The sequence below is a fragment of the Armigeres subalbatus genome, chromosome 1 (genome assembly GCF_024139115.2).
Source record: "Armigeres subalbatus isolate Guangzhou_Male chromosome 1, GZ_Asu_2, whole genome shotgun sequence".
In the NCBI taxonomy this organism is placed as follows: Eukaryota; Metazoa; Arthropoda; class Insecta; order Diptera; family Culicidae; genus Armigeres; species Armigeres subalbatus.
The window spans coordinates 257,660,962-257,688,078 of record NC_085139.1 but is presented as its reverse complement, the minus strand read 5'-3'; the positions used below and the strand labels follow the sequence as shown (position 1 = coordinate 257,688,078).

The 27,117-nt window shown below is 43.2% G+C and overlaps 1 protein-coding gene across 1 annotated transcript in view; it reads right to left on the bottom strand.

Annotated features, from left to right (window-relative positions):
• LOC134213116 (fatty acid hydroxylase domain-containing protein 2-like) overlaps positions 1 to 19,209 on the bottom strand; it is a 34,605-nt gene extending 15,396 nt beyond the window's left edge. Inside the window, exons 1-4 of the mRNA XM_062691737.1 lie at positions 19,070 to 19,209; positions 18,003 to 18,251; positions 17,862 to 17,935; positions 17,172 to 17,802 (exon numbers count right to left, since the gene is read on the bottom strand). Coding sequence (XP_062547721.1) covers positions 17,172 to 17,802; positions 17,862 to 17,935; positions 18,003 to 18,235 — 938 coding nt within the window. The 5' untranslated portion in view covers positions 18,236 to 18,251; positions 19,070 to 19,209. The remainder of the gene's footprint in view (positions 1 to 17,171; positions 17,803 to 17,861; positions 17,936 to 18,002; positions 18,252 to 19,069) is intronic.
• Positions 19,210 to 27,117: the final 7,908 nt, after the last annotated feature.

Here is a 27,117-nt window from a genome sequence, read left to right as displayed (position 1 = left end):
TCTCAACTGAACTTCCTAAATGGAACCCTGCATATACGCTGCTAGAAGTGTTTCGGTACAAAAATAATCCGCTGACTCTGGAAGCGACCCAGGGCGGAAAGGACTGCTCTGAGCTGTAATGTTTTCGTTGATGATTCGTTCAAGTTTGAGAGCAACTTTAGCGTTCATATTCGTCGCCTTTTGTAACGCAAGGTAAGTGTTCAAATTATTTACCTCGGATAACCGTCTGGCTCAAAAATGCCAAGGATTGAAAGAATAGGGAACGACATAGGTTTTTTTTTCGCTGAAAATCGGTAAAGAGGAAGCATATCGGGTTGGGCTGGTTTTGCCTTTTTTGCGGGATGTGCCGTCTTCGGAATTCTTCGGCTAGGAAAAGCTTGTGTCGTTCTCCGTTCTTTGTCAAGGGCTTTGGAGGTACCGCCAGTGTTGCCACATTTTTATCTGTACCATGGCCTCAAAAATCTTTTTCATCTGTACCAAAATCTTCAAAAATCTGTACTAAAATCTGTACCAGACAGTATGGAAAATTGCTCATAAGTATCCAACAATTATAAGTCAATTAAGCGATGCAAACCAATTCATTTAAGGAAAAGCATTTTTATGAATTCAAATTATTTCTCATGGAAACATATCGCAATAAGTTAAAATTAACATATTTTTTGGTTGGTCGTTTGATCTTTATTTTTTCCTGCATTCCAAGTAACAATTATGGTTTATAACGCTCTTGGAGACAACTATTTACTCTACAAGTTTGCTTTAAAACCATAATACAATAAAACCATAATAGAATACAAACTCCTCGTATTTACTTGCATTTTTAAACATTTGTTTTATAACAGAGCTGAGAGGGAAAAAATGTTTTTTTTATATCGAGGCTGTTGAACACTCACACGCGATGTTAGTTTTGAATTATCGATTATTAAAAACTTGCCAGCGAGTAAGAATCGTTAAAGAATCCTGTCTTAGTTTAAAGCATACATCGTTAGTGTTACGTTTTGAACTATTTTTTCTTCCTACCGCGGAGCCATAACGCCAAGCAATATTTAACGGTACTGTTGACATTTAGTTGGTATTAGTAAGGTTTATATTCGATGATAATTTTGCGTTTATTATCGTTTGATGCGAAGTTATTGCTGGTGGTAACTAACCTACTGTTCCCATCTGAACAAAGATCGAATGAAAATTGCAATATTTATCGTTGGAGAATGATTATCAGAAGCAAATTTACATTTATAAGGCTTGGTTTGTTAAAAATCTGTACCAATCTGTACTTTTTGGTAAAAATCTGTAATCTGTACCGTACAGAATCTGTACCAAAATTTGACAAAAAATCTGTACCTTTCCAGATAAATCTGTACTTGTGGCAACACTGGAGCCAACGCAAATCCGTGGGGTATCCCCTACATGATAGTGATGGCCAAGACCAAAGGGAGCTCTCCACCACCCGAACGGTCCCCGGATAGGTTGGCGAGGATTATCGAGGTACTCTTCCCGTCCCGAACCACAAGTCCCTGGCCTCTTGCACCGCAAGGCAATATGGGTGCGGCCGAAATGGTGGCTCCGGTGACAAACGAAGAGTTACTCGCGGTGGCCAAATTCCTGGTAACGAACAAAGCTCCAGGACCTGATGGAGTTCCGAACAGCGCTCTCAAGGCAGCAATCATAGCGAACCCGCACATGTTCAGGCTAGCTATGCAGAGATGCCTAGATGAGTGTAGATTCCTCGAAAGATGAAAAAACAGAAACTGGTGTTGTTGCCGAAGGTCGGGAAGCCGCCGGGCGACCCATCGGCGTATAGACCAATCTGTCTTATAGACACGACGGGCAAATTGCTAGAGAAGACCATCCTCAACAGGCTGACCCCGTACTCAGAGAGTACGAACGGCCTGTCAAGCAATCAGTTCGGTTTTCGCAAGGGTAAGTCCACGTTGGACGCTATTAACTCGGTGGTAAAGACCGCCGAGATAGCGATCCAACAGAAAAGGCGAGATATTCGATACTGTGCGTTAGTGACACTTGATGTGAAGAACGCATTCAACAGCGCAAGCTGGGATGCCATCGCACTCTCGTTACACCGGCTTAGCCTGCCGATGGGCCTGTACCGGATTTTGGAAAGCTGTTTCCAGAACCGTGTACTATTATACGAGACCGATGCCGGTCAGAGAAGCGTACGAGCTATCGCAGGAGTTCCGCAATGTTCAATACCGGGCCCGGTATTATGGAACCTTATGTATGACGGGGTTCTGAAGCTAAAGTTCCCTCCTGGTGTTAAGATCGTCGGCTTCGCAATGACGTTACCTAGGAGATCTACGGAGTGTCAATTCCCGAGGTAGAACTGACAGCAGCACACGTGATCAGCATGGTGCTTCAAACCCGCTCAATATAAGACGGAGGTGGTTATCGTCAACAACCGCAAGTCGGTTCAACGGTTGATTCACGTGGGTGAAGTCGCGATCGCATCAATGTGGAGTTTGAAGCTCCTTGGGGTCGAGATAGACGACAAGCTGGCCTTCGCCTGCTGTTGCGGAGAATCGAGGATGATGTCCAACAATTCCAAGGTGTGTGCCGGCTACTGGCAGGGGTTTTCGAATATATTCTTCGGTACGGCGGCCCCGTCCTGGGCGAGAGCTCTGGGGGTAATCAGTTACCTGCGGAAGCTGGAGAGTACGTACCGTTTGATGTGTCTCATAGTGATATCGCACGATATCACACAACGCAGCCTGCGTGATTGCGTGATCATCCGGGAAGACGAGGAGTATATCGAGCTACGTGGCACCGGAGGAGCCCTCGAACGCATCACACAGATAGAAAAATCCACTGAAATTTATGCCAAGAATCATGCACATAAATGGAGCGTAAATACACGCGCGATATAGCCAAAATGTAGACAATATTTGACGTGAAACGTTAATATTGCGTGCAAGTTGTAAGCAAACTTGTTACGAAGAGGACCATTTCAGCGTAGAATAGTGTAAATTTCCGCATCCCAAACGCGCTGTTTACTTTTCATTATTTTTTTCTGTGCAGGGTTATTTCGGTTGCTACATAGATGGCAGGACAATGGAATAACTCTTCTAAAGATAGATGGACCCACCGGCTGATACCTAACATATCGAGCTGGGTGGGAAGAACCAACCTGACACAATTCCTGTCAGGCCATGGCTGCTTCCGGCAGTACTTCCACAGGTTTGGGCACGCGGAGAGCCCCGTCTGCCCTGACTGCCCAGGTGTTGACGAAGTTGCAGAGCACACAATGTTCGTATGTCCTCGTTTCGACGTCGAAAGAAGAGCTATGCTAGACGTTTGCGGTCGGGACACAACCCCGGATACCCTTATCCAGAGGATGTGCCAAGCAGTTGAGAAGTGGAACGCAGTTTTGACTGCAACCACTCAGATTTCCTGCAGCTTGCAGAGAATCTGGCGCGTCGAGCAGCAGTCGACAAGCATGACTAACTTGTGATTGGTTAGTTAGAGCGAAAACAGGCTGAGCACGGGGAAGTGAATGAGAGGTTTGCACATGTCGAGGTAAGAGTGTCCCAGCGGGTGGCAACCGCAGTCGCCACCACGAGGCATGGCAGAAGAGTCACCGCATAGGTGTTAGTATGGACTGCATATGCCGAGATAGGAGGGTCGTAGCGTAGAACTGTTGGTACCTATCGCTATCGACACCTCGAGCGTCGAGGTACGGCAGAGGTGAGTAGTGAGCATCCAAGTCAGTCTCGCATGGCATGTTAGAGGTGAGCACTCAAGTCAGACTCACATGGTACACGGTAAAAAATATACACGTCCATGCGAACTGTTCTGCATTTGAATATGCACTACTTTGAAATCAAATCAATATCAATAGCTGAGCTCGTCGCATTCAAAGATCACCACTTCCATTTGACGTGCACAATATTTTGAATATAAAACAACAAAATAAAAAAATATAATTGCCTCAGCTCAGATTTGAATAACATACATTTGCTTGAAAGTCCTTCGTCTTACCATGACTCCATCTCACACTTCGAAATATGTACCTCTTGAAATAAGCAGAATAGATGAAAGAACTGTCATCGATTTTTAGAACAACACCAATATCGCTCCACTCTTAAATCAATAGCCTTGAACCTGTGAATTCAATAGCATAGCACTTTTAATTCTAGTGGAGACATTATTGGTGCTGATCGAAGTGCTAATCATTTCAATATCCAGTGAGTAGTAATTTGATCAACAGTGTTGATGTTATGGAATTCTCTGCATTCAACACACTTGTGAAAGGTGTGACACCACTTCAAAATCAAAGGAATATTCATTTTCAATGCTAGTGATTTTAAAGTTGTTCATTCAATAGATGGAACAGTTAAATTGAGCGTGTTGATTTTTACCGGGTATGTTAAGGGCGAGCACCCAAGTCAGACTCGCATGGCATGTCAGAAGTGAGAACCAAAGTAAGTCCCACATGGTGTGTCAGAGCGTATGTCAGGAGGGGTGGCAGGGTGTGCTGGAGTGAGCACCCAAATAAGTCTCAGATTTGAGTGTCAGGGTGTGTCAGAGGGTGTGTTAGAGAGAGCATCCAAGTAAGACTCATACGGGATAAGTACCTGTGTGAGCGTGAATGAGCGAGTACATTAAGTACTGCCTATCCCCAGAAGTAATGCTGGGAGGCAGTTCCCGGGGGGAACCAGGGTATTAGTAGAGAGGGTAACTCATGCAACCTTCTGTTGCTTGGGTGGGTTTAGTGGGTCCGGCGGGTTGGCCTTCTGCCTTCCGCGCCAACTCCACTCCCTAAAAAAAATAAATCAGAACGGTTGTGTACAAGACACGACCGCCCGACGTAAACTACGAATAACCTTTTGGTGCAATGATAAATTTAGTGTCATGTAAATATTAGTTTGTTAAACGCTACAGAATCTACTGTCGCAGTTTTCTGCTAATCAATAAAGAATGCGCCTCTTTGTTAATCGGTATGGGTGCAAATATTAGTTCGTCTTGGGTGAATTTTCTATTGTAAATCATCACAATCGTATGCATTTCGAATCACTAATAGCACAGAGAACAGACGTTGAAGCTGCACTCGCCATGTTGTGATAACTTTCTAATGTTCATTTTGAATAACTTTGGAATGTCGACGTTATCTCGTGCATAATCAGCGCTAGCGTCATCAAAAAATGCCACTGTGCGCTAGTGTCGTTATGCATGCACGAGCATACCAGCGCCATCGTGTTGTCAAAATTAGATTGTGAGTTGCCATGTCGACGTCGATGGCGTTGGGGTTCGGTGTGTTTGTTTACACATGTTTTGCAAGAAATTTTGCTCGAGCCTCCATGTCTGTTCTCTGTGCTAATAGCACGTATCCAAACTCAGAATCTTGTTAGAACATTTTACTAGACGCTAAAAATTTCCCGGTCAGACTAAAAATTTTCTTCCCAATGTAATGATGGTCCTCAAAAGAACCGATTTATCATCAATGTCTCCAATCACCATTATCAGTAACTACCGCAGCTTCACCATCGATGATGCCACCAACGTCATTGCTGCGGCAGCCGTTGTCGCCGTTCGTCGTAACCGGAGGAAAATTTTACTTGAGTGATTCTGCCGTTCCGACCGCCGCTCCCCATCCTTGACCGCCTTCAACGTCATTGCCGCGACAGACGTTATCGCTACTCAATGCATGCCATGGTCGACGATCGCTTCCGATGCTGGATCACAGTCACACCATCGTGTCCGCTCTCTGTAGTAGTAGTAAAATTCTTCTTTATTTTAGAACATTTTTGTTCTACAATTATTTTTAACATGTACAGTGATCGGCCGGCTTGGCCCTCCAACTTCAAATTCAATTATTGTTATTATTATTATTTTTATGTTTTAACTTAATTTTTAAAATATAATGTATCATAACGGCCTGTGTTTTTTTAAATTTGATAACCTAACTACTATGTACACTAATATTTACAATAAAAATTTGATAACCTAGATTGGAACTAGCGCCCTAAGCGCTTCTTGGTCCGAGTGCAAGCAACGGACCCTAAACTTTTCTTTACACTCACCAAAGCGTTCATGTAAGGTTTTATTCCGGCCAGACGGTGGACCTCGGATGTTCTTGTCCTGGGAGGTGTTGAGGATCATCCTCAGGAATTTGTCTTGGACCCGTTGAAGTTTGAGGTGGTGGGTTTTAGCGCAGCTCTCCCAGACCGGCACGCCATATTCGATCACAGGGAGGATGATTTGCTTGTAGACAGCAAGCTTATTTTTCAGGGACAATGACGACCGGCGGTTGATCAAAGGGTACAGTAGTTTCAACAAGACGTCACACTTTGACACCGTTTTGTCAACCTGTTGCCTGAAAATAAGCTTGCTGTCGAGGGTCAAGCCAAGGTAGTCGGCCTCATTGGCCCATTCCACAGTCGTGCCATTGAGGATGATTTTACAGTCCCCAGGTGGAACATGTTTAGGGGATTTGGAGTGGGGGAAAATGATGACCTGGGTCTTCGCCGCGTTGATACAGATCTTCCAGCTGGTGAGGTACTCTGTCAGGGCATCCAGGCCTCGTTGGAGTTTTGCCACTAGCGCTCTGATCACTCTACCGTTGTAGACGATGGAGGTGTCATCTGCGAACAGAGACAGAATGCCGCCTTCTGGAGGTTCTGGCATGTCGGAGGTGAACAGATTGAAAAGCAGGCGCCCGAGGATACTGCGCTGGAGGACACCTGCGACGATGTTGTGCGCATTGAAGCTCGCTCCTCTGCGCTGATTGAGACCCGGAATGTCCTTGCTGCCAGGTAATTGTTGATGATTTTCACCAGGTAGCTGGGAAGATTGTAGCGTTGTAGTTTGTACACGAGGCCATCATGCCATACATTGTCAAATGCCTTCTCGACATCGAGTAAGGCCATGGCGGATGTTTTTGAGACAAATTTGTTCCGTCTGAGGACGTTGGTAACTCGAGTCAGTTGGTGTATAGTTGACCGACCGCGTCGGAAACCAAACTGTTCCTCGAGCAAGATGTTGAGATTTTCGGCAGACTCAAGTAACCGGTGATGAATAGCTTTTTCGAATAGCTTGGATAACCCTGAGAGAAGGCTGATGGGACGATAATTTCTGGGGGAGGAAGGATCCTTCCCAGGCTTCCGGATGGGGATGACTTTCGCTGACTTCCAGGACGATGGGAAGTAGCTGAGCCGGAGACACTGATTAAAGATCAGCGAGAGGTGCTCAAAGAATGGAGCACTCATGTGTTTGAGCTCGAGATTCAGGATGCTGTCGAAGCCTGGGGCCTTCATGTTCTTCGATGATTTGATATAGGCCGTCAATTCGCCAGCTGAGATCTCCAACTCCTCCGAGAAGTCGTTGGGAATCAAATGGATGTTGTTAGCATGTTCGTTGACGGCTGCTTCGTGTGGACTGACGATGTTCTGCCCAAGATTGTGTGAGCTGACGAAGTGACGACCTATTTCAGCGACCTTCTCTGCAGGAGTTATCAAGCGATCCTTAGAGCCATTATTGTCTAGTGGGATGGGCCGAGGCTTGGATTTTAGTATTTTGGTCATTTTCCAGAACGGCTTGGCATAATCTTTTTTTAAAGTTCGTTTATTTGGTAGGCTCAGGCGCGTATAACACTTTACGGAGCCATATTTCTTTGTGATATATACAATCAATATCATTTTATTGTACAGTTAGTAAGAGAGGGATAGAAGCCAGCGTACTCGTGGTGACTCGAGGTTAGTTTACAATGTTTAAGGATGGACGGGGCTTAGGATTTGGGATCAGGAGATTTCAGCTTCTCATCCGGGCATTTGGCGTCAGGGACGATGTGGCGTGTCGTCGTGCTCGAGGAATGGTTCGACTGAGAGCATCTTCCGGATGGCCAGAGCTACGGAGCTCTACTGAACAGAAAGGCAGAGACTTAAAAAAAATACTTTGAAGAAAGAGAAAAAAAAATAACAAAATATAAGATTTTGATGTCAGAAGAACAAAGAAAACCATAAATGGCCTGCATATAGCCAACATCACGATCTCCCAAAACTCCTCGAACTTCCCTGAAGGGTTGTTTACCTCGGGCCACAAGGGTATCCAATAATTGCTCTCTGGAGGCGTCATTTTCCGAGCAGAACCAAACTACGTGATCGATGTCATCATAACCGGCACCGCACCTACATAAGTTGATATCGACAAGGTTTATTCTGTACAAATGTGCGTTTAGTGAATAGTGATTGGACATAAGTCTCGACATCACGCGAATGAAGCCTCGACTTAAGTCCTCACCTCTGAACCACGCTCGCCCAGAAACTTTTGGAACTATGGAAAATAGCCACCGTCCAAGTTCGTTGTGTGTCCAATTTCTTTGCCAACTTTGAAGAGTACTCTGACGGACTAATGGGAAAAACTCGTTGCTCGAGAATTGTCTATCATAAACCTCACCCTCCTGTGCGCCCACCTTTGCCAGTGAGTCTGCCTTCTCATTGCCGTAGATTGAGCAGTGAGAAGGGACCCAAACAAAGGTAATCTTGAATGATCTTTCGACCAAAACACGCATCTGCTCTCTTATGTTTGTAAGAAAGTAAGATGCGTGCTTAACAGGTTTCATCGACCGGAGTGCCTCGATAGAACTAAGACTATCCGAGAAGATGAAATAATGGTCTACGGGCTGATTGGAAATTATCCCCAAAGCGAAGTTAATTGCTGCCAGCTCAGCAACATAAACCGAACACGGTTCCTGAAGTTTTCGGAAGGTGGTTGAAGTTACATTGAAAACACCGAAGCCAGTGGATCCGTTAATGCGAGAGCCATCAGTGAAATATCTGTTGTTGCAATCGACATGTTCATATTTTTCAGAAAAAATGGAGGGAATAGAAAGATTTCGAAGATGATCTGGTATTTCTTGAATAGCATGTTTCATGGACAGATCGTATTCAATTGAGAAACTGTCATTGGTGAGGTCAACTCGAAGGGGAGTATAACATGGAAGACAAAGATCTGACGATATGTAATTGAGATAAACTCTTAGGAATCTTGACCGATAAACCAGTTCAAGCATATTATCGAAGTTATCTAAGACAAGTGTGTTACTTGTTCCACATTTGATGAGTATTCTAAGTGAGAGCTCCCAGTAACGGTGCTTTAAAGGAGTGACTCCAGCAAGCACCTCCAGGCTCATGTTATGCGTTGAATGCATGCAGCCAAGGGCAATACGCAAACAACGATACTGAATTCGTTCCAATTTGATCAGGTGGCAATCAGCTGCTGAGAGGAAGCAGAAGGAGCCATACTCTAAAACAGAGAGAATAGTCGTTCTATAGAGTTTGATGAGGTCTTCCGGGTGAGCACCCCACCATGTTCCGGAGATAGAACGTAGAAAATGGATCCTTTTCCGGCATTTCTCTATCAAATACTCAAAATGGAGTTTCCAGGTACATTTGGAATCAAACACGACCCCAAGGTATTTAGAAGATAAAGATTGGTTGATGTCATCATTCAACAGCTTTAGTTGCAGTTGAGCAGGGTACCGCTTCCTAGTAAACACAACCAACTGAGTTTTTTGCGGTGAAAACTCGATCCCCAAATGTCTGGCCCAAACAGTCAGATTATCTAGGGTACTTTGCAATGGTCCTTGCAAGACAGCTGCACTTGAACCTCTTAGAGAGACCACGGCATCATCTGCAAGTTGTCTGAGCGTGCATTGTCCTTCCAAACAATTGTCAATATCTTTAACATAGAAATTATAAAGCAAGGGACTTAAACATGAACCTTGGGGAAGGCCCATGTAACTAGTTCTGGAAGTTGTCAGAGTGCCGAGTTTGAAGTTCATTTGTTTTTCTGACAACAAATTGTACAAGAAATTATTTAAAATAACGGGTAATCCATTACTGTGCAGATTGTCTGACAGTACTTCTATGGAAACTGAATCAAAAGCGCTCTTAATATCCAAGAAAACTGAAGCCAATTGCTCCTTGTGCGCAAAGGCCAGCTGTATATCTGAAGAGAGCAACGCTAGACAATCGTTTGTTCCTTTACCTTTTCGAAATCTAAACTGAGTATTTGAGAGTAATGCATTTTGTTCGACCCAATGGTCGACTCTTGAAAGGATCATTTTCTCCAATAATTTTCTCATGCATGATAGCATGGCAATCGGTCGGTATGAATTGTGATTAGACGCTGGTTTCCCAGGCTTTTGAATAGCTATTACTTTGACCTGTCGCCATTCAGGTGGCACAATGTTGTACTCCATGAAACAGTTGTACAGGTCAAGTAATCGTCTTTTTGCGATATCTGGGAGGTTTTTAAGAAGATTGAATTTGATGTTATCGCATCCCGGAGCAGAATTATTCGATGAAAGAAGAGACATAGAAAGTTCCAGCATTGAGAATGGTCCACCCAAAGAACCGGGATCAGTGACTGATTCTCGAAATAGCGGTTCTGCTGGTACGGAATCTGGACAGACCTTTTTTGCGAAGTTGAATATCCATCGATTGGAGTATTCTTCACTCTCATTGGTGGAAACGCGGTTCCGCATGTTGCGGGCCGTTTTCCAAAGTGTTGTCATGGAGGTTTCTCGTGATAGTCCCTCAACAAAACGTCGCCAGTAGCTACGTTTTTTTGCCTTGAGAAGATTTTTGAGTTTTCTTTCGAGCCTCAAATACTCTTCAAAAAGCTCGGACCTTCCGTGTTTACGGAAGGCCTTGAAGGCATCAGATTTCTCAGAATACAACTTAGTACATTCATCGTCCCATCCAGGAGTGGCTGGTCTTCTTATGACAAATGTACTTGGAACGCGTCGTTTCTGAGCTTCTAGTGCGCTTTTTTGAATCAACTCAGTAAGGAATCGATATTCATCCAAAGGTGGAAGAGTATCAGTTGATTCAATACCAATTTTTACCGCCGATGCAAATTTTGGCCAGTCAATGTTTTTCGTGAGGTCGAAAGGAACATTAACTGGCTCAGATTGTTGATAGCTACTTTTAATTGTGGTAACTATCGGCATATGATCACTACCATGGGGATCTTGAATTACCTTCCACGTGCAATCTAATGATAGTGAATTTGAACATAAGGACAGATCAATACGGCTTTGTTGACCATTTGGTCCTATTCGAGTTACTTCACCAGTGTTCAAAATATTCAAATTGAAATCGTCACACAAATCATAGAAAATAGGCGCTCTATAATCGTCATACGTTTCGCCCCATCCAATACCATGTGCGTTCATATCACCCAATATCAATACTGGAGATGATAGGAGGGAGACTGCGCTCCAAAAATGTCGACGATTAATAGAGGCATTTGGAGGAATGTACACTGAAGCTATGCAAAGATCTTTATTCTTCACATTTACTTGGCATGCGACGATTTCTAAGCCGGGAACAGTCGGAATAGAATTCTGTAGAAGGAGTAGCATTTTTTGATCCCCAAAAGAACGCCACCATAATGATCATCCCGATCTTGGCGAATAATATTAAAATCGTGGAAGTTGATTTCATCTTCAGAAGAAAGCCATGTTTCACAGAGCGCAAATATATCGCAATCGGAATTGCGAATCAAAAACTTGAACACGTCTAATTTATTTTTCAGACTATGACAGTTCCACTGCAGCACAGTGATTGTATCTTGTATGGCCGTATTATCCATCGAAAGATACAATTCCTGCAAGAAGGGGCCATGAAACAGTCAATTGCTTCAGATAACTTTCAACTGTTGGAATAAAGAGGTCAATGATTGGCCTCAATGAATTCGGAATATTGAACAAATTCAAAAAACGGTCCACAAGGTCCTTAAAGGAGATCAATCCTCGCGTGGACGGAATACTTTTTCTAGAAGTGCGAATTTGTTTTTTTCTTTCGTTGATTCTCCTAGCCGGATGTTTCTTCGAAACATCGGATTTGAGCAATGGCGGGAATGCCTTACTGCAACTAGGATCAAAAGAAGCAGTAGGGACAGATTGCTTCGGGATTTTAAATAAACCCCCATTACCTTCAGATTTTGGCAAGCTTTTATGGATGACTTTTGTTCTCTTACGGCGCGATCCCGGGGAAGACGGTTGCTTCCTCTTTTCGGGCACGTGTACCTCCGCAGAATCATCCATATCGGCTGCGTCAGAGTCCAATTCATCAATGGAGATGGAATCATAATAATCACTTACACGAACGGTGGCTGAAATAGCAGTCGATGCAGTGGCTGTGGCGGATGTGTCTTGCGACTTAACCATTTCCGCATACGACTGCTTGGAGCGCTGTACCAACGAGCGCTTCACTTTTTGGGTGCGCTTTTTGTACACCGGGCATTCTTGCAAACCATGGGGAGGATTCAAACCACAATAAGCACATTTTGTTGCTTGTTGTTGGCAGGACTCCTCCCGATGCCTTTCTGAACATTTGCCACAACGTGGTTTGTTGTCACAAAACTCGGCAGTGTGACCAAGTTGTTTGCAGTTGGTACAGTTAAATACCCTTGGCACAAAAAGACGCACCGGAAACAACATATTTTCTATATCGACATATTTTGGAAGCATCGAACCGGCGAACGTCACCCGAAGCGAGCCTGATTTGAATAAACCTTTTACCATCTACCGTGGCTGCTGAATGCAATTCCTTGCAGTCCAGAATATCCACGGTAGATTGCAGGGCATTTTTTAGGCGAACCTTGCCTGCAAGCACATCCTTGCAAGTCAAGCTCGCTGCGTTGATTACGCCTTCTATCTCGACCTCCCGCGAGGGCACATAAACTAAATATTCAACATTGTACGCCCTGTCTTTCGCAATTTCATTCGCCACCTGGTATGTAGGTGCGGTGATGCGTAGTTTGTTTCTGTTGATTTGGTTGAATTCAAGCTTCGTAAAACGACGCGTCAAATCTCGTTTTATGCCCAGGAAATCTAGGCTCTTCACTTTCTGCCGAAAGTAAACAACCCAAGGCCCAGGCGAAGCCGCATGGTACAATCGTGTGCGCCCTGCATCTTTTGAAGGCACATTGCCTTCCATAGTATCTGCCTCCATTCTCACCCCGCAAGGTGGAAGAATGATTTTGCTTATGCTAACTTAAGACTAATAGCCAATCAGAAAAAAAAACTTAAAAAAAACTAATTTGATTTATTTTATCAGTCCCACTCCGAGCCAAGCAGATGGGAGAACAATAAAAACGTTTCTACTTATCTGCCTCTGCTGCTGTAGGTAGCAGCAGTAACAATAGCCTGCTTCACTGGCCTCGCCAGAAGCAGCTACTTCACTCGCCGACAGCGATCGCCTTGGATCCGTAGGTAGGAGCACACCACACAATAGCCTTTTCACTACCGAACACAATCCGCGATGAGACACAGCACACACGTCTGGCTCGTTCGAACTATCGGCACGGAATGTTGGCATAATCTGGGAGAGTGCGGATCTTATTTGAGAAATCGTTATTTTTGAGGTCCACCATTCTGGCCTGGATAATTTTTGTGATTCGATTGCAGCGTGCCTTAAGTTCAGGCAGTCCAGTACGCTGGAACTGCCTGCGAGTGACATTCCGCAATCGAATCAAATCTTTGGTGAGTGTATCGATGTTTAAGGAGTTGCTTACCTGCCGAGCCGTCGGTACGTGTTGCTCCCGGGCCGCCTTGATCGCATCCTCGATCGCGCAAAGCTGGCGGTCAATACTTTCCGGCGTCTCCGGACGCACCTCGTAATCGACGGTGTTATCGACGCACTGCTGGAACCGCTGCCAGTTCACTCGGTGGTAGTTTCGCCGTAACTGCTGGTGCCGATTAACCGAGGAGCCCAGTTCCGCCACCACCGGATAGTGATCCGAACTGAGCTCCTGGTAGACGACCGGCTGCGAGACGTGGTCGCTCAGATTTGTTATGTAGAGGTCGAGGGTTGCGTGGACACCGGACCGACTCAGCCGAGTGGGGGAATCCGGGCTCAAGATCGTGTAGTGGCCTTCCTCCATGTCGTTGCTCCAGATGGTGCCGTTTTGATTGCCGCGACTGTTGCCCCAGGCTTGATGTTTGGCATTCAAGTCGCCGGCAATGATAAACTGACCTTGCCTCCGCGTAAGCTTGACGATGTCCCTACGAAGGGCAGCCGATGATCCATCGCCGGCTTTGGCTTGCGTTGGACAGTATGCCGCGATCAGCGCGATTGTGCCGACCGAAGTGGTGATTTCGACACCGATCGCCTCGATGACACTGAGCTGGAAGCTTGGAAGCAGACGACAGTTGATGTTGTAGCGAAGAGCGATGGCCACACCGCCTCCCTGGTCGGCTGGTCGAGTCGCACGATGCGGAAAGTTCACCTCGTTGATTACAGGAACACGGTTCTTCTTCGGAATGGTCCTGGTGGAAGCCTTCTTCCGGATTTCCAGGAACTCGGCTCGCTTTGGGCAGCCCTTTGTGGTGGCCCGATGTTTGTCGCCACAGTTGGCGCACTTGGGATCGGCCACCTCCATTTTGTCGCACTCATCAGTCAGATGGGGTTCGCCACACTTGTTGCAGCGCGGCTTCATGCGGCAGTTCCTGGTGCCGTGCCCGAAATTGAAGCAGTTGGTGCACTGCGTGACGTCGCGGTGCACTGGCCGATATCGCTCCCAGTCAACGATGGTATAATTTATAACGCCGACCAGCTTCAGGTCCTTCCACGTGGTGGAGCCGTGCTCCAGGTGGCCCAGGTAAATCTGGTCGCGATACCTCCTCATCTTGTCGTGACGAGCGATCTTGTGCACGGCCACCGGTTTCAATCCGCAACTTTCGAGCTCAGCTTTTAGCTCCTCTTCCTTCATGTCGTGGAGTCCTCGCAGCAAAGCCTTTAGCGGCTTCGTGCCGGGGTGGTCATGAGTGTAGTACTCATACTTGTGGACCTCGAGGAACTCCACGACGGACTGATGATGGTCCTTGTTTGCTGGCATCACTTTCACGCCCTCGCTGAATAGCCGAAAAGTACATCGCTATCAGCTGGCGAATTTTCGGGCTTAAATTCGGCGGATCGCCTTTTACAAACACGGGCGGGCACTTGTCCTTCCGGCAGCTGCGATTGCTGCTTCTTCCTCTTTTCGGCGGATTGCCGGCGTCATCATTACTCTGCAAAAGCTGCTCGGAGGGTTACCCGCGCCTCCAAGAGTAGTTCGATTTGGGACCTTCCCTCGACCGAATCGGCCAACGGGTCTCCCATGACGGGTCCGAGAGAAAATAACGACAACGCGACGAATCATATATATAATAGCCCTGGTTGTCTGTCCGGTGACTAGCCAACCAGACGCAGCACGCGGGGAAATTCTCACAAAAAATAAAATATTTGATACTTTAATTCTTTTTTACTATCAGATGCAGAAAACAAAACCAGTGACAACCTTAGACAGTTGGACCGACACAGACACAGCATTTGATGAAAAAAATCACAGACAACAGACGTTGAAAATTTTGATTTTTTTAAATGCAGAAAAGAATCTATCACTCTTAAAAATTGAAAAAAAAAACCTTGCCACGGGCGCTATTGCGTCCACAAATAAACTAGTAAACGAATAAACGAGAAACAACAGGTGGAAAAAATGCGCGAGCAAAAACCACGTCCCTATGCGCTGCTGTCACGAACTGGAATTAGCGTGACGCGCGCACGCGAAACACGGGGCTTTTTATACAAGGGGAAAACGAAGCAGTGGGCCAAAAGGCCCGTACCTTACTGCAATCTGATGTCTGTGTTGGGGATGTATGAACGAAACTTGATTTTTTCTAAATTTTTCGCCGGGTTTGGATAGAAATAACATTTTTAATAGTTTAATGTTGATAATCAATAGTATCAATGGAATTGTCAAATTGCTGGAGGGTAACCGAATCGATTGATAAGCAAATCTCGAAAATCCATCGAAAGATAAAGACGGTCACGAATTTGGAAATTTCCGTTTTACACCCTGTATCCGAGTCATGAATTTCATGTGAAGGTATTATACTGACCGCACATATTTGGGTCACTTTGTAACAATAGTTGGTCACTCCATTTTACATGTAGATCAAATGGAAATGACTCATATTAGTGCTTGACACATGATTGTGAAGTCAGTGTACCTCAAGAAACTACAAAGGAGTGCACCATGGGGAAATACGATTGAAAAGGTGGAAGAAAGTGATAACTTTCTTCACGAACAACTTACAGAAGAGATCAAGAGCTTATTCGAAAGGGATTTTTTCAAGGAATTCAGTGAGTTCTGTTTCATAAACGAGAAATACTCCTGTATGTAGTTATTGGGCTCGTTTTGCCACAATGCCCCATATATCGCGAGTTTTCAAACTATTTGTCATTTTATCTTTAAGACATTGTTCTAAAATTGTGTTTATCTCTTCACTGTGGATCCAGTGGAAGGGCACTAAATATATTTTGTTGGTAAAAGTTGGAAATTTAAGGGATTTTAGGGTCAAATAAGCATCAAAGTGCATTTTATGTGCAATTTTCATGTATTCTGTAAAAAATAGTAATATTTACAGATAAGTGTTGATATTATTGTCCCAAAGTGTTGAACAGATATTGACAAATGTTTGCTGAACGAAAATTAATGAAATGAATTCCCGAAAATTAATGAAAAAAATTCCCTTTCGAATAAGATCTTGATCGCTTCTGTAAGTTGTTCGTGAAGAAAGTTATCAATTTTTTCCACCTTTGAAATCGGATTTCCCCATTGTGGAGTGTTTTGGTGGAACTTTTAAAAAAATCTGGCCGATATTTTTGAAAAAATATATCTGATGAAACTCCTGAAGGTGTTTCCGAAGGAATTCCTCGAAGAGTTTAGTTAGAATTAATAGAAGAATTCTTTCAAGAATTTTTGATAAAAAAATCAGAATAAATTCCAGGAGGAGATTTCAATTCATTTCCTCGGGGATTTGCTAATAGATTTCCGAGAAGAGAACTGTGATCTAGGATTTCTGGCTATAGAGCTTCTGAAATTCCTAAATGACTATTAGGAATAATGTATGGTGGTGCTCCTTTAAAGTTCATTCAAGAAGACCTACGGAATTAATCTCAAATGTTGGATTTCGTTACCAAAATCTCCAGAAGCTTAGCTATATGAACTTACATAGGAACAACATCCATGAATAAGCTTGCCGAGGTACGGGGCTGCATTTAAATGGGAAGTAAGTCACTTTTCGTTTTGTCATTAAAGCATTGCAATTTTCCACATTTCTAAAAATCTAATACCGTATACCTCCATAACATGAACTATTTTATTCAACTTACTTCAAATGATGAAAATCGTGTGCCTCCGGGCTGGGAAAGAACGGCAAATGGTACCCGGAGTGGGCGTTCAGCGTCGACAAAATGACCAACGTGAACCACAACCAAGCGACCGCCACGTGGCTTCCCAGCATGAAGATCCCCAAGAACGGCGGAACCAAATTGCTGAAAATATGCTCAATCGGATGGCAGTAGATGGCGGTGATGGCAATCGGAGCTGTCCACTCGTGGTGCTGCTTGTGGATGTATTTGTAGATGAATCGGTTGTGCAACAGTCGGTGGGCGTAGTAGAAGCCAATCTCCTCGATGAAGATGCAGAACGCTAGCTCGGCCAGCACCCAGTGAAAGGTGGGCAGCTCGCGCAAGTCATTCAGTCCACGAAAGCGCATCGCTTGGTACATAAACACGGCCATCGGTATGCCGACTAGGGTTTGGTTCATCAACACCGTTGCGATGACCTTCATGAGGCGTGTCCGATCTACTGGCTCGTTTGTGCCGGGTTGCATCTTGTATCGGCGAATGCAAGCCGGCTTACAGGTTAGGTCGAAGATGGTGTAAATGCCTCCGAAGAACCAATAAACGAACACGGTGAACAAGGTTGTACTGAGCACCCAGAGGGTTGCAGGATCTTCACCTGCAATCAGATAGAGATGGATTATTTTTTGAACTCACAGGTGCTTTGGGTGAACCAACCTGTAAAATCAATGAACCGATCCCAGTGGGCTTGCCAGAAATCTCCGGATGCACCCCAGAATCTCTGAAGGTGCCTTCATGAAAAGAACAAACAACAAGTGAACAAATAAATCAAAGTAAGCATAGAACTGACTAAATTACCAAGTGAGAGTGTTTCGGAACGCGGCAAAGCCTACTAAGAAGAAGCTCACAATGACCAAGAAACTGTAAAGCGACGAGAGCAGTCTCGGATTTTGTGGATCCAGTTGAGTCGAAGACTGTTGCTCCAAAGACTGCTGCTTTGGCTGAGCAGGATCATGCTTCGGCGTACTGGATGACGGGGGAGTGGAAGGCGGGCTTTCCGAAACCTCCGGACAGGAACTGGTTTCCATCATTCTGTTTGAGGGATTTCTGAAAACCGAGATTGGAGTTATTATTTATCTATACTAGACATGAAGCCGGCAACAGGTGGCTGCCGCCATGGCAACGCGTACGCAAAAAGCAAAACAAACAAAGCAAGCTGACTCGTAGCGGAGAGGCGAGAATTTTCCGAATTTCCTCTCACGTGTTGTTGCTATCGTACACACGCACGCGGGAATGGAAAGCACAACAGAGAGCCATTCCTGGGGTGTTGTGATGATGATCAAACTATCGCGACCGACTACGAAAGGAAAATCGATAAATTGATTTTTCCGTCCCAACCCGATGTTGTCCCGGTGGTACTGTATTAGATGCAGATTTTTTCTCTGCTCATGATAACAGATTTTTGGGTTCATTATATTGATATTTTTATAGAAAAGCATTAAGCTTACTTGAAAGTAGATCATTTTATGTGCATGAAATCTTTGGATTCCAGGAGTGTCCTTTTAAAACAATGAAATTCAGATAAGGCGCAATTACAATCACGTCATTTACAATTTACTGAATTTTCTACCAGACTTATGTAACGCATTCTACTCGAACTTCCGACGATATTAATCACGAAGAACAACGATTCTAAGTATTCTTTGTTGAAATATCTTGATGTATTTGATCAAAAATTTAAAACGTAGTAGACGGCCATCGAAGCTTTGCATAGATTAGGGAGTAAAACAAAGAACAGCTGATGCGGATGTTTCCAAACATATTGCAGTTTCCGGTTATTTCAGCAAGGAGAACAACAGTTTTCACAACCATTTGAGACATACATTTTGCGTGGATTACTTTTTAGACTGGATACGTTTACACACCTTAACTGTAATTATTTGATTTTGTTCTTAGGGAACTTTTTGATGTTCACTCGACCACTGGTGATGTGATACTGTTGAAAACAATCAGAAGTAACTATCTTCCGGGGAAGTGTATTGGTCAAACAGCGACATAAATGTGTTGTGTAGGAACAAGTACAGTGTGGGCCAAAAATTTGAAGAATATCTTTTCACAAAGATTGCTTCTTTCTTTACAACAAAGTTGTATAGAAAGGTTAGTGCTTTGATAAATTTTGAATAAACTTGCAATAGGTTGCTGCACGCAATGTATTGAGTAAAAATGGGTGACGGGTGATGTTAATATCCTATGTAATTATAAGTGATTACTTACTTTATTGGCTACAGCTCCTTTTCGATGAGCCCACGCCGAACGGAATATCCTTCTTTCTTCACTGGACTCGATCCTGGGCCAACCGCTGCCGGTTGCCATAAACGATTAACGTATTCAGGTCTTTTTCAACTGCAAAAGGCCATCTTGTACGTGGCCCAGAACGACCTCTTCTAGATACTGAATATTATCATCGCTTGACGTTATTTTGGCATACTAGCAACGTGTCCAGCCCATCTTAGACTGCTGTGTTGCTAAAGATCGGGATTGGGGCGTCGCCGCCAGATGACATTCTCCTGTTCACCGCCGAATATTTTCCGCAGCTCCCCACCTTATCTAACTGTGAGATATCATTTTTACGTTCGTATGTCGTGAGGCTAGCACGATGAGACTGTTATGGGCAGAGATTTCAAACAATTGCTCACCCAAAAATTTACTAGACCGGACCGGCAATCGAACCTAGCTTCTTTCTTAGACTTGCTATGTAGCCGCGCATCTAACCGCTAGGCTAAGGAAGATCGTACAATCATATTCCAGCACATTTTACCACAATTCATTTCGTTTCACTTAATCGTACACTAAGATGTAATCAATAAACAGATTATATATCTTGAAGCTGTACTCCAGGAATTTATCAGACGAAATCATATTTCCGCGGAATTTCGTTTCGAACCACCTGAAACGAAATTTTTCGAAATACCGCATATGCTTAATCAATTTCTCCCTAACTTGATGGTCCCTTCAATATCAAGTAAGGGAGAGTTCACTGTACTTGTTTACAAAAGCAGTATCGCTCTTTTGGAATTTTGGAGCCGAGTTATAAAAAAAACATGTGAATCTTGACAGGGTTGCGCGCCTAAAATTCCATACTCTTCTTCACAAGCTGCGTCAATTCACTAACTCTCCAGTTGACGGACAAGGTAAAACGGAATGAATCGAAATCTCAGGAAATTGATTTGGCTAAAATATTCATCTTCATGAAGCAGCTTCGGTCCGAATTTTGACAAACATCGCATGAATATTCAAAACATAGAATGACATAGTCAGACGACTACTCCACCAAGTCATTCATTCGACTGTCACTGAGTGTGCTTACAAAAACAAATACTCTACTCAATTCACTGCTGTCCTGTGATTTTGATGTTATCGTATTCACAGAAACATGGCTCTATTCCGACATCTCGAACTCCGAACTGTCAAGCAACTACACCATCTACCGATGCGATAGAAACACTCGCACCAGTGTATTTCAGCGTGGGGGAGGTGTCTCAATCGCAGTGAGAGCCCAGCTGAGTTCGAAAGCCGTATTTCTTGAAGGCAGGGATGATCTTGAGCAAGTTATTGTGAAAGTTATGCTACAACATGAGTCCATCTGTCTGTGTTGTATCTATATTAGACCGCGCAGTCCCGCCGATTTTTACGCTAAGCACGGTGAATCCCTTATGCGTCTCCTCGAGTTAGCTGACCCTCGTGATACCATGATAGTCATGGGCGATTACAACCTTCCTAATTTGGCCTGGGAATTCGATGATGAAGTACATGGGTTTCTGCCTCTCAACGCCTCGTCGGAACAAGAACTTGCAGTAGTTGAGTCTTTACTAGCCACAGGATTGCAGCAAATCAATGATTTGGTTTATACGAATGGTAGGCTTCTCGATTTAATTTTCGTCAGTGATGCTGATCGAATTGAACTGTTTGAATCACCTGCTGCCATTTTGAAAGTCGATCCTTACCACAAGCCATTTGTTTTGACGCTCAAATGTTCTTCTGAAGACTTGCAACTCCCGCAGTCGAATTAAGCTGCACGGAATGAATATAACTTCGCACGATGTGACTTTGATGTAATCAACGCTAGATTAACTGCATTGGACTGGACGTGTTTATTAAACCTCGAAACGGTGGATGATGCTGTGACTGTTTTTTATGACAATGTTTACCAAGTAATTCGTGACAATGTCCCGCTGAAAACCCGAAGAATGTCTACAAAATGCCAACAACCATGGTGGAACCCGCAGCTGCGCAGACTACGGAACCGTCTACGCAAGGCCCGTAAACGTTATTTTCGTTCCAGGACAACTGAGAATAAGTATGCTGTCCAACTTGCGGAAGCTGAGTATAACAGCGTGCATAAAGTTCGTTTCCGTGAGTACCTTGAACAAATGCAACGGAAACTCAAACAAAAACCCTTCATCGTTCTGGTCTTTTGTGAATACTCGCAAAAGGTCAGCTGGTATTCCGAATAACGTCTTCTATGGTAATCATAATTCTTCCGCCGACAACACTTCTGCAAATCTCTTTGCTGAGTTCTTTCACAGTGTGTTTGAGTCAGACTACCATTCACCGCCACAACAATATTTAGATGAGTTACGAAGCTTCAACATCCATCTACCGCAGCTAAACCTCAGTTTTGACACGGTTTTTAACGCTCTTAATGCAGTTGACGTTTCGAAGGGACCTGGTCCAGATCAGATTCCACCGTCGTTCATAAAAAACTGTGCAGCCTCGCTGGCTGTCCCAGCCCTGACAATTTTCAACCGATCACTCGCGGATGGCGTGTTCCCTGATGCCTGGAAGCACGCATCAATTACACCGATCTTCAAATCCGGCAACATACATAGCGTGGAAAATTATCGACCCATTTCGATCCTGAACTGTTTGGCCAAAGTACTCGAAAGACTGTTGCATGACAAGCTTTATCCAGCCGTTAAATCCGTTATATCAGAATTCCAGCATGGATTTATGCAAAAACTTTCGACGATCTCTAATTTGATGAGTTTTACCAATAGTGTTATTGGATGCATCGAGAAGCGGCAACAAGTAGGTGCTGTGTATATTGACTTTTCGAAAGCATTTGATAAAGTTCCGCATGATCTTGCTATTTTGATATTTTGAAACTGAACCGTCTTGGTCTACCGTCGTGGATCGTCAACTGGATTCATTCGTACTTGACTTCAAGAAAAGCCTTCGTCAAGGTTCGTGACACCACTTCCGATGATTTCGAGATTCCGTCTGGCGTTCCACAAGGGAGTCACCTAGGACCTTTGATTTTTGCGCTATTTATCAACGACGTTTGCGATCAGCTACACTCGTGCTAGCTGCGGATGACCTGAAAATTTACCGAGTCATGAAGTCAGCTTTAGATTGCTGTGCACTTCAAGCTGACATTGTGCGCTTATCATCGTGGTGTCAGATAAACGGAATGCAAGCCAACGCCACCAAATGCAGAATCATTACTTTTTCCCGTGTTCACTCACCAATCAGATTTGACTATTCGATGGACCAGTTACCGCTTATGAGAGTTAACTCCATAAAGGATCTTGGCCTTACCTTGGACAGTAAGCTTCGGTTCAACGAGCACATCTCAAAGACAATCTCCAAAGCCAACACTATGCTTGGCTTCCTGCGCCGCAACTCTGCACAATTCGGTGATGTTTATGCTCTGAAAACATTATACTGCTCATTGGTCCGAAGCATTCTTGAGTACGGAGTTCAAATATGGGCTCCTTACCATGCGATTCATGCATCACGCATAGAAAGCATCCAGAAATGTTTCATCAGATTCGCATTACGACAGCTGCCATGGACCAATCCCGATAACCTGCCACCGTATGAGCACAGATATACGCTCATTGGCTTGCAAACACTCTCCAAACGCCGAACGTATTTACAACGACTTTTTATTTTTGACATGATCCGTGATAACATTGACTGCAGTAGCGTGCTCCGGGAAATCAACTTTCACGCACCTAGCCGCCGATTACGCAATCCCCAATTGCTTTGGACAAAAGATATTTTAGTTATTTACTAGATTGTCGCCTCGGTTCCTTTTGCTCTGCTGTCCGGAACATGTTGGGTACCAAGCTGTCAAATCGTGTGGATTTCCTTCTTTGACATTTAGCTCCCCTATCCTCGCCAGCAAAAGATGTTTCGAACAGCGACGACAGCGACAATCTTTATCTGGTAACCAACATATCTTTCCTTTGGACCCTGGCGCACCGCACTGCTTACGGTTACAACGAACCACTTGACAGATGTTGTAGATTGTTTAACGATGTAGATATGTTTGATTATAATGTTAGTAAGCTTGTCTTCTATAATAGGATCAAGATACTGTAGTCTGTGTGGTTTTGAACCAAAGATGAAAAATAAATAAATTGATGTCTTATAACTAGGGTAGTGAGCTAATTCCCGTCGTAGTAGGTAGTACTTGGCTTTCAAATCTAATTCATACGCTAGCCCAACTACTAAGTTGTATGTAACACGTATTTTAGAGTTCCTAGTTTTCATAGCTTTCATTGTGCTAATAGTAGCATTGAACAAATCATAGTTTATTGAGAATCGGCAATCAAAAACACCCTTCAAAATTTTTAAATTTGTCTTATGAAAATCTGTTTACGTTCATGAGAATTTTCATTCGTCCAGTCTAACGGAACGTACACATGGTGAAGCAGTTTGACCAACATTGACTCCACCTCTTGTTTATTCAAACATCCATCCAGTTTTACCAACAGCGGCACGAACAATCAATTTATTCGACCAACAATATCACACACGAACGACCGAAGCGCCAACTTGAGCACCAACCATCAACAAATATATGGGGGTTTGTGCAACTTCACTACAAATGCTCAAACATGTTCGGCGAACCTTGACTCCACCCCCGACAACTCAAACCAAAATCAAACCGTTTTAATTTTTTCCAACCGAGCCGCCAACTGTCAAATGGTTGTTCGAACAACTTCACACACGTTCAAACAAAGCAGCAACCGAAGCGTTTTCTTGGGGGCGGAGTCAATGTTCGTCCAACTGCTTGACTGGTGTGTACGTTGCATAAAATTCGATGGATTGCTGTCAAATAAATCTGTTGGTATTGGTGTACAATTTCTACAAGTACACTGGATTTTGTTTTTACACGATTTACATTTTCTCAATTTTCCACTCATCCTAAATGTTTAACGTATATTAATTATCATGTGATTTTTCTTTGATTTATTCTGGATTTTTTGAAACATGTTGCGAAGAGTTTGGTGGCAAATTGAAATCACACGATCAAAAACACGAGCGAAAAAAAATCGTGTAAAAACAAAATCCTGTGTACACCAAATTAGTTTTTTATGCGGTATCATACCGTGTTAAATAAAAGTAACATAAATTCAATCAATATTGGCCTGTTCTGAATATGATATGTGTACTAGGGTGGTTCAAAAAATCAATTTTGCTCCACAGTGCTCATCTGATTCTTTACCATGTTCTGAGTGTCCTCTGAAAATTTGAGCTCATTTGGATTAAAACTGATTTAGCACAAGCCGTTTCAAGTTTGCATGCAAATTAGTATGGGGAACTTTATTTTTCCATTATACTGTTAATGACGCTTCCCCATCAAGCGCATGTTAAAAGAAAACCTACATAGCTAAACGGAATACTCAACAGCTTTCACTCAGTGAAAGCCGCATCTCAATTAATCGTTCCAATAATTAGTAATCGAATTTAATCTATACCGTGGTTTTCTGGAGCTAATTGCATAACTCATCAACAGGCAACATTGCTGCTCGTGGCGCGAAAGATAGCACACACAAATTCAGGCTACTATGTTGCACTGCACATTTCAGTGATGCCCTCAAAGAAGTTTAACGATCATGACTGAAGATTCGCAACCTGTCTTAAAATCGATTACTAATTATTGGGACGATTAATCAACATGCGGTTTTCGTTGGGTGAAAGCTGTTGAGTATCCCATTTAGCTATGTAGGTTTTATTTCAACCTGCGCTTAATGGGGAAACGTCATTAGCAGTATAATGAAAAAATAAATTTCCCCATACTAATTTGCATGCAAACTTGAAACGGATTGTGCTAAATCAGTTTTAATGCAAATGAGCTCAAATTTTCCCAGGACACTTAGAACAATGTAAAGAATCAGATGAGCACTGTGGAGCAAAATCAATTTTTTGAACCACCCTAATGTGTACATTGTGAAACATAGAATAGAATATGTGTATGGAGCATGTTCGTGGATATCCAAGCAACACCTGAAGTGCAGGCATTCAGATCTTTACGCGTAACCAATGATCTAGAGGCCTGTTTTGTAAATGTAATGTACCCATTGTGGTACAAATAACAGAATTTGCATATGGAAAATCTTTGTGGTAATCCAAGAAATCCCTGAAGTGAAGGCCATCAGGTCTACAGGCATAACCAATGATCTAGAGGCCTGTTTTGTAAATGTAATGTACCCATTGTGGTACATATGATAGAACCTACGAATGGAAGATCTTCACGGTTATCCAAAAAATACCGGAAGTGAAGGCCTTCAGGTCGACACGCGTAACCAATGATCTACAGGCCTGTTGTAAATGTAATGTACCCATTGTGGTACATAGAACAGAATCTGCGTATGAAAGCCGTTCGCGGATATCCAAGAAATACCTGAAGTGGAGACAGGTCGTCACGCGTAACCAACGATCTAAAGTCCTGTTCTGAATATGTAATGTACCCATTATGGGTTGTATGACATTCGCCAGAAAGTCATTTGCCAGAAGGCCTTTTGCCAGAATCAATTTGCCAGAATGGACCATTCCCCAGAAAGTCGTTTGCCAGAATGTACCATTCCCCAGAATAAACCATTCCCCAGAATTGGTCGTCACCTATTTGCCATGCGCGGGTTTGTCCAGTATACGCAATAATTCTTAACGCCATGAGCTTTAGGCATAACTATGAACAGCTTTAAAAGAGAGGGTCATTTGGCATAAGGGACATATTTGGCCCCCTCCAGACCTACTTGTGCCCCCCCCAGAAAATTTTGAAAAGTTATTCCAACTTAGTCAGTTTTTATTTCATTTACATATTTCCTACATATTTCTTAATTTTGATTATGAATTCTATAAACATTTTTTGTTGCGTTATCACATCTATGACCATTTGTTCAGCAAAGCATCGAAATATTTAAGTTGGACCCCCGGGAACCTTTTCTCGATTTTTAAGCTAAAATCAATGCCGCTTCTAATTCAGTTGCTAGCTTAAAATAATAAATTTGTTCTGCATTTGTTTGACTAGCATTGTTCCATTTAATTTTTTGGCGATTTCATAAGGATCACCGGAAAACTCTTTTGTGCCTGCTTTAATTAGAATTTGCTTTTTAGGATAAAAAAATTAGATTTAGAAACCAGTTCGTATCAGAAAACATTTTTTTTGCAGCACAATTCAAATCGATTTGGTTGCTTCTCAAGTCTCTTTGATTTCTGCAGAGAAATCTCTCACCTATTCAGAAAACCATAATAAAGCCTCTTCCTAACGTCAGTAACTACAAAAACCCTATGTTATTCTGGAATTTGATTTATGACTCATAATTTTATGACTCATGGAATTTATGACTCATAAAAAACACTTTAGGATTCCAAATTTGTGTTCATCGGTACTTAACTATTTCAGCACATAGCATACATTTTGGAATTGCATGAATACTTATATTGATTATGACAAAATTTCATGGAATTTATTCCACATCTAAAGAGTTTCAAAAATTTCAAGTTTCAAAAAAATCGAGATCTTTATGCATTAAGTAATCATGGAAATGCTTGAAAACTTTCAGAAATATACTCATATCGAATTTCATTTATAGATAATTCGAAGAAGATTCTTGAATCTTAGATTACACACTTATCCACATTTAGTAACATGGAGAAGACAAGTTGACACAGACACAGC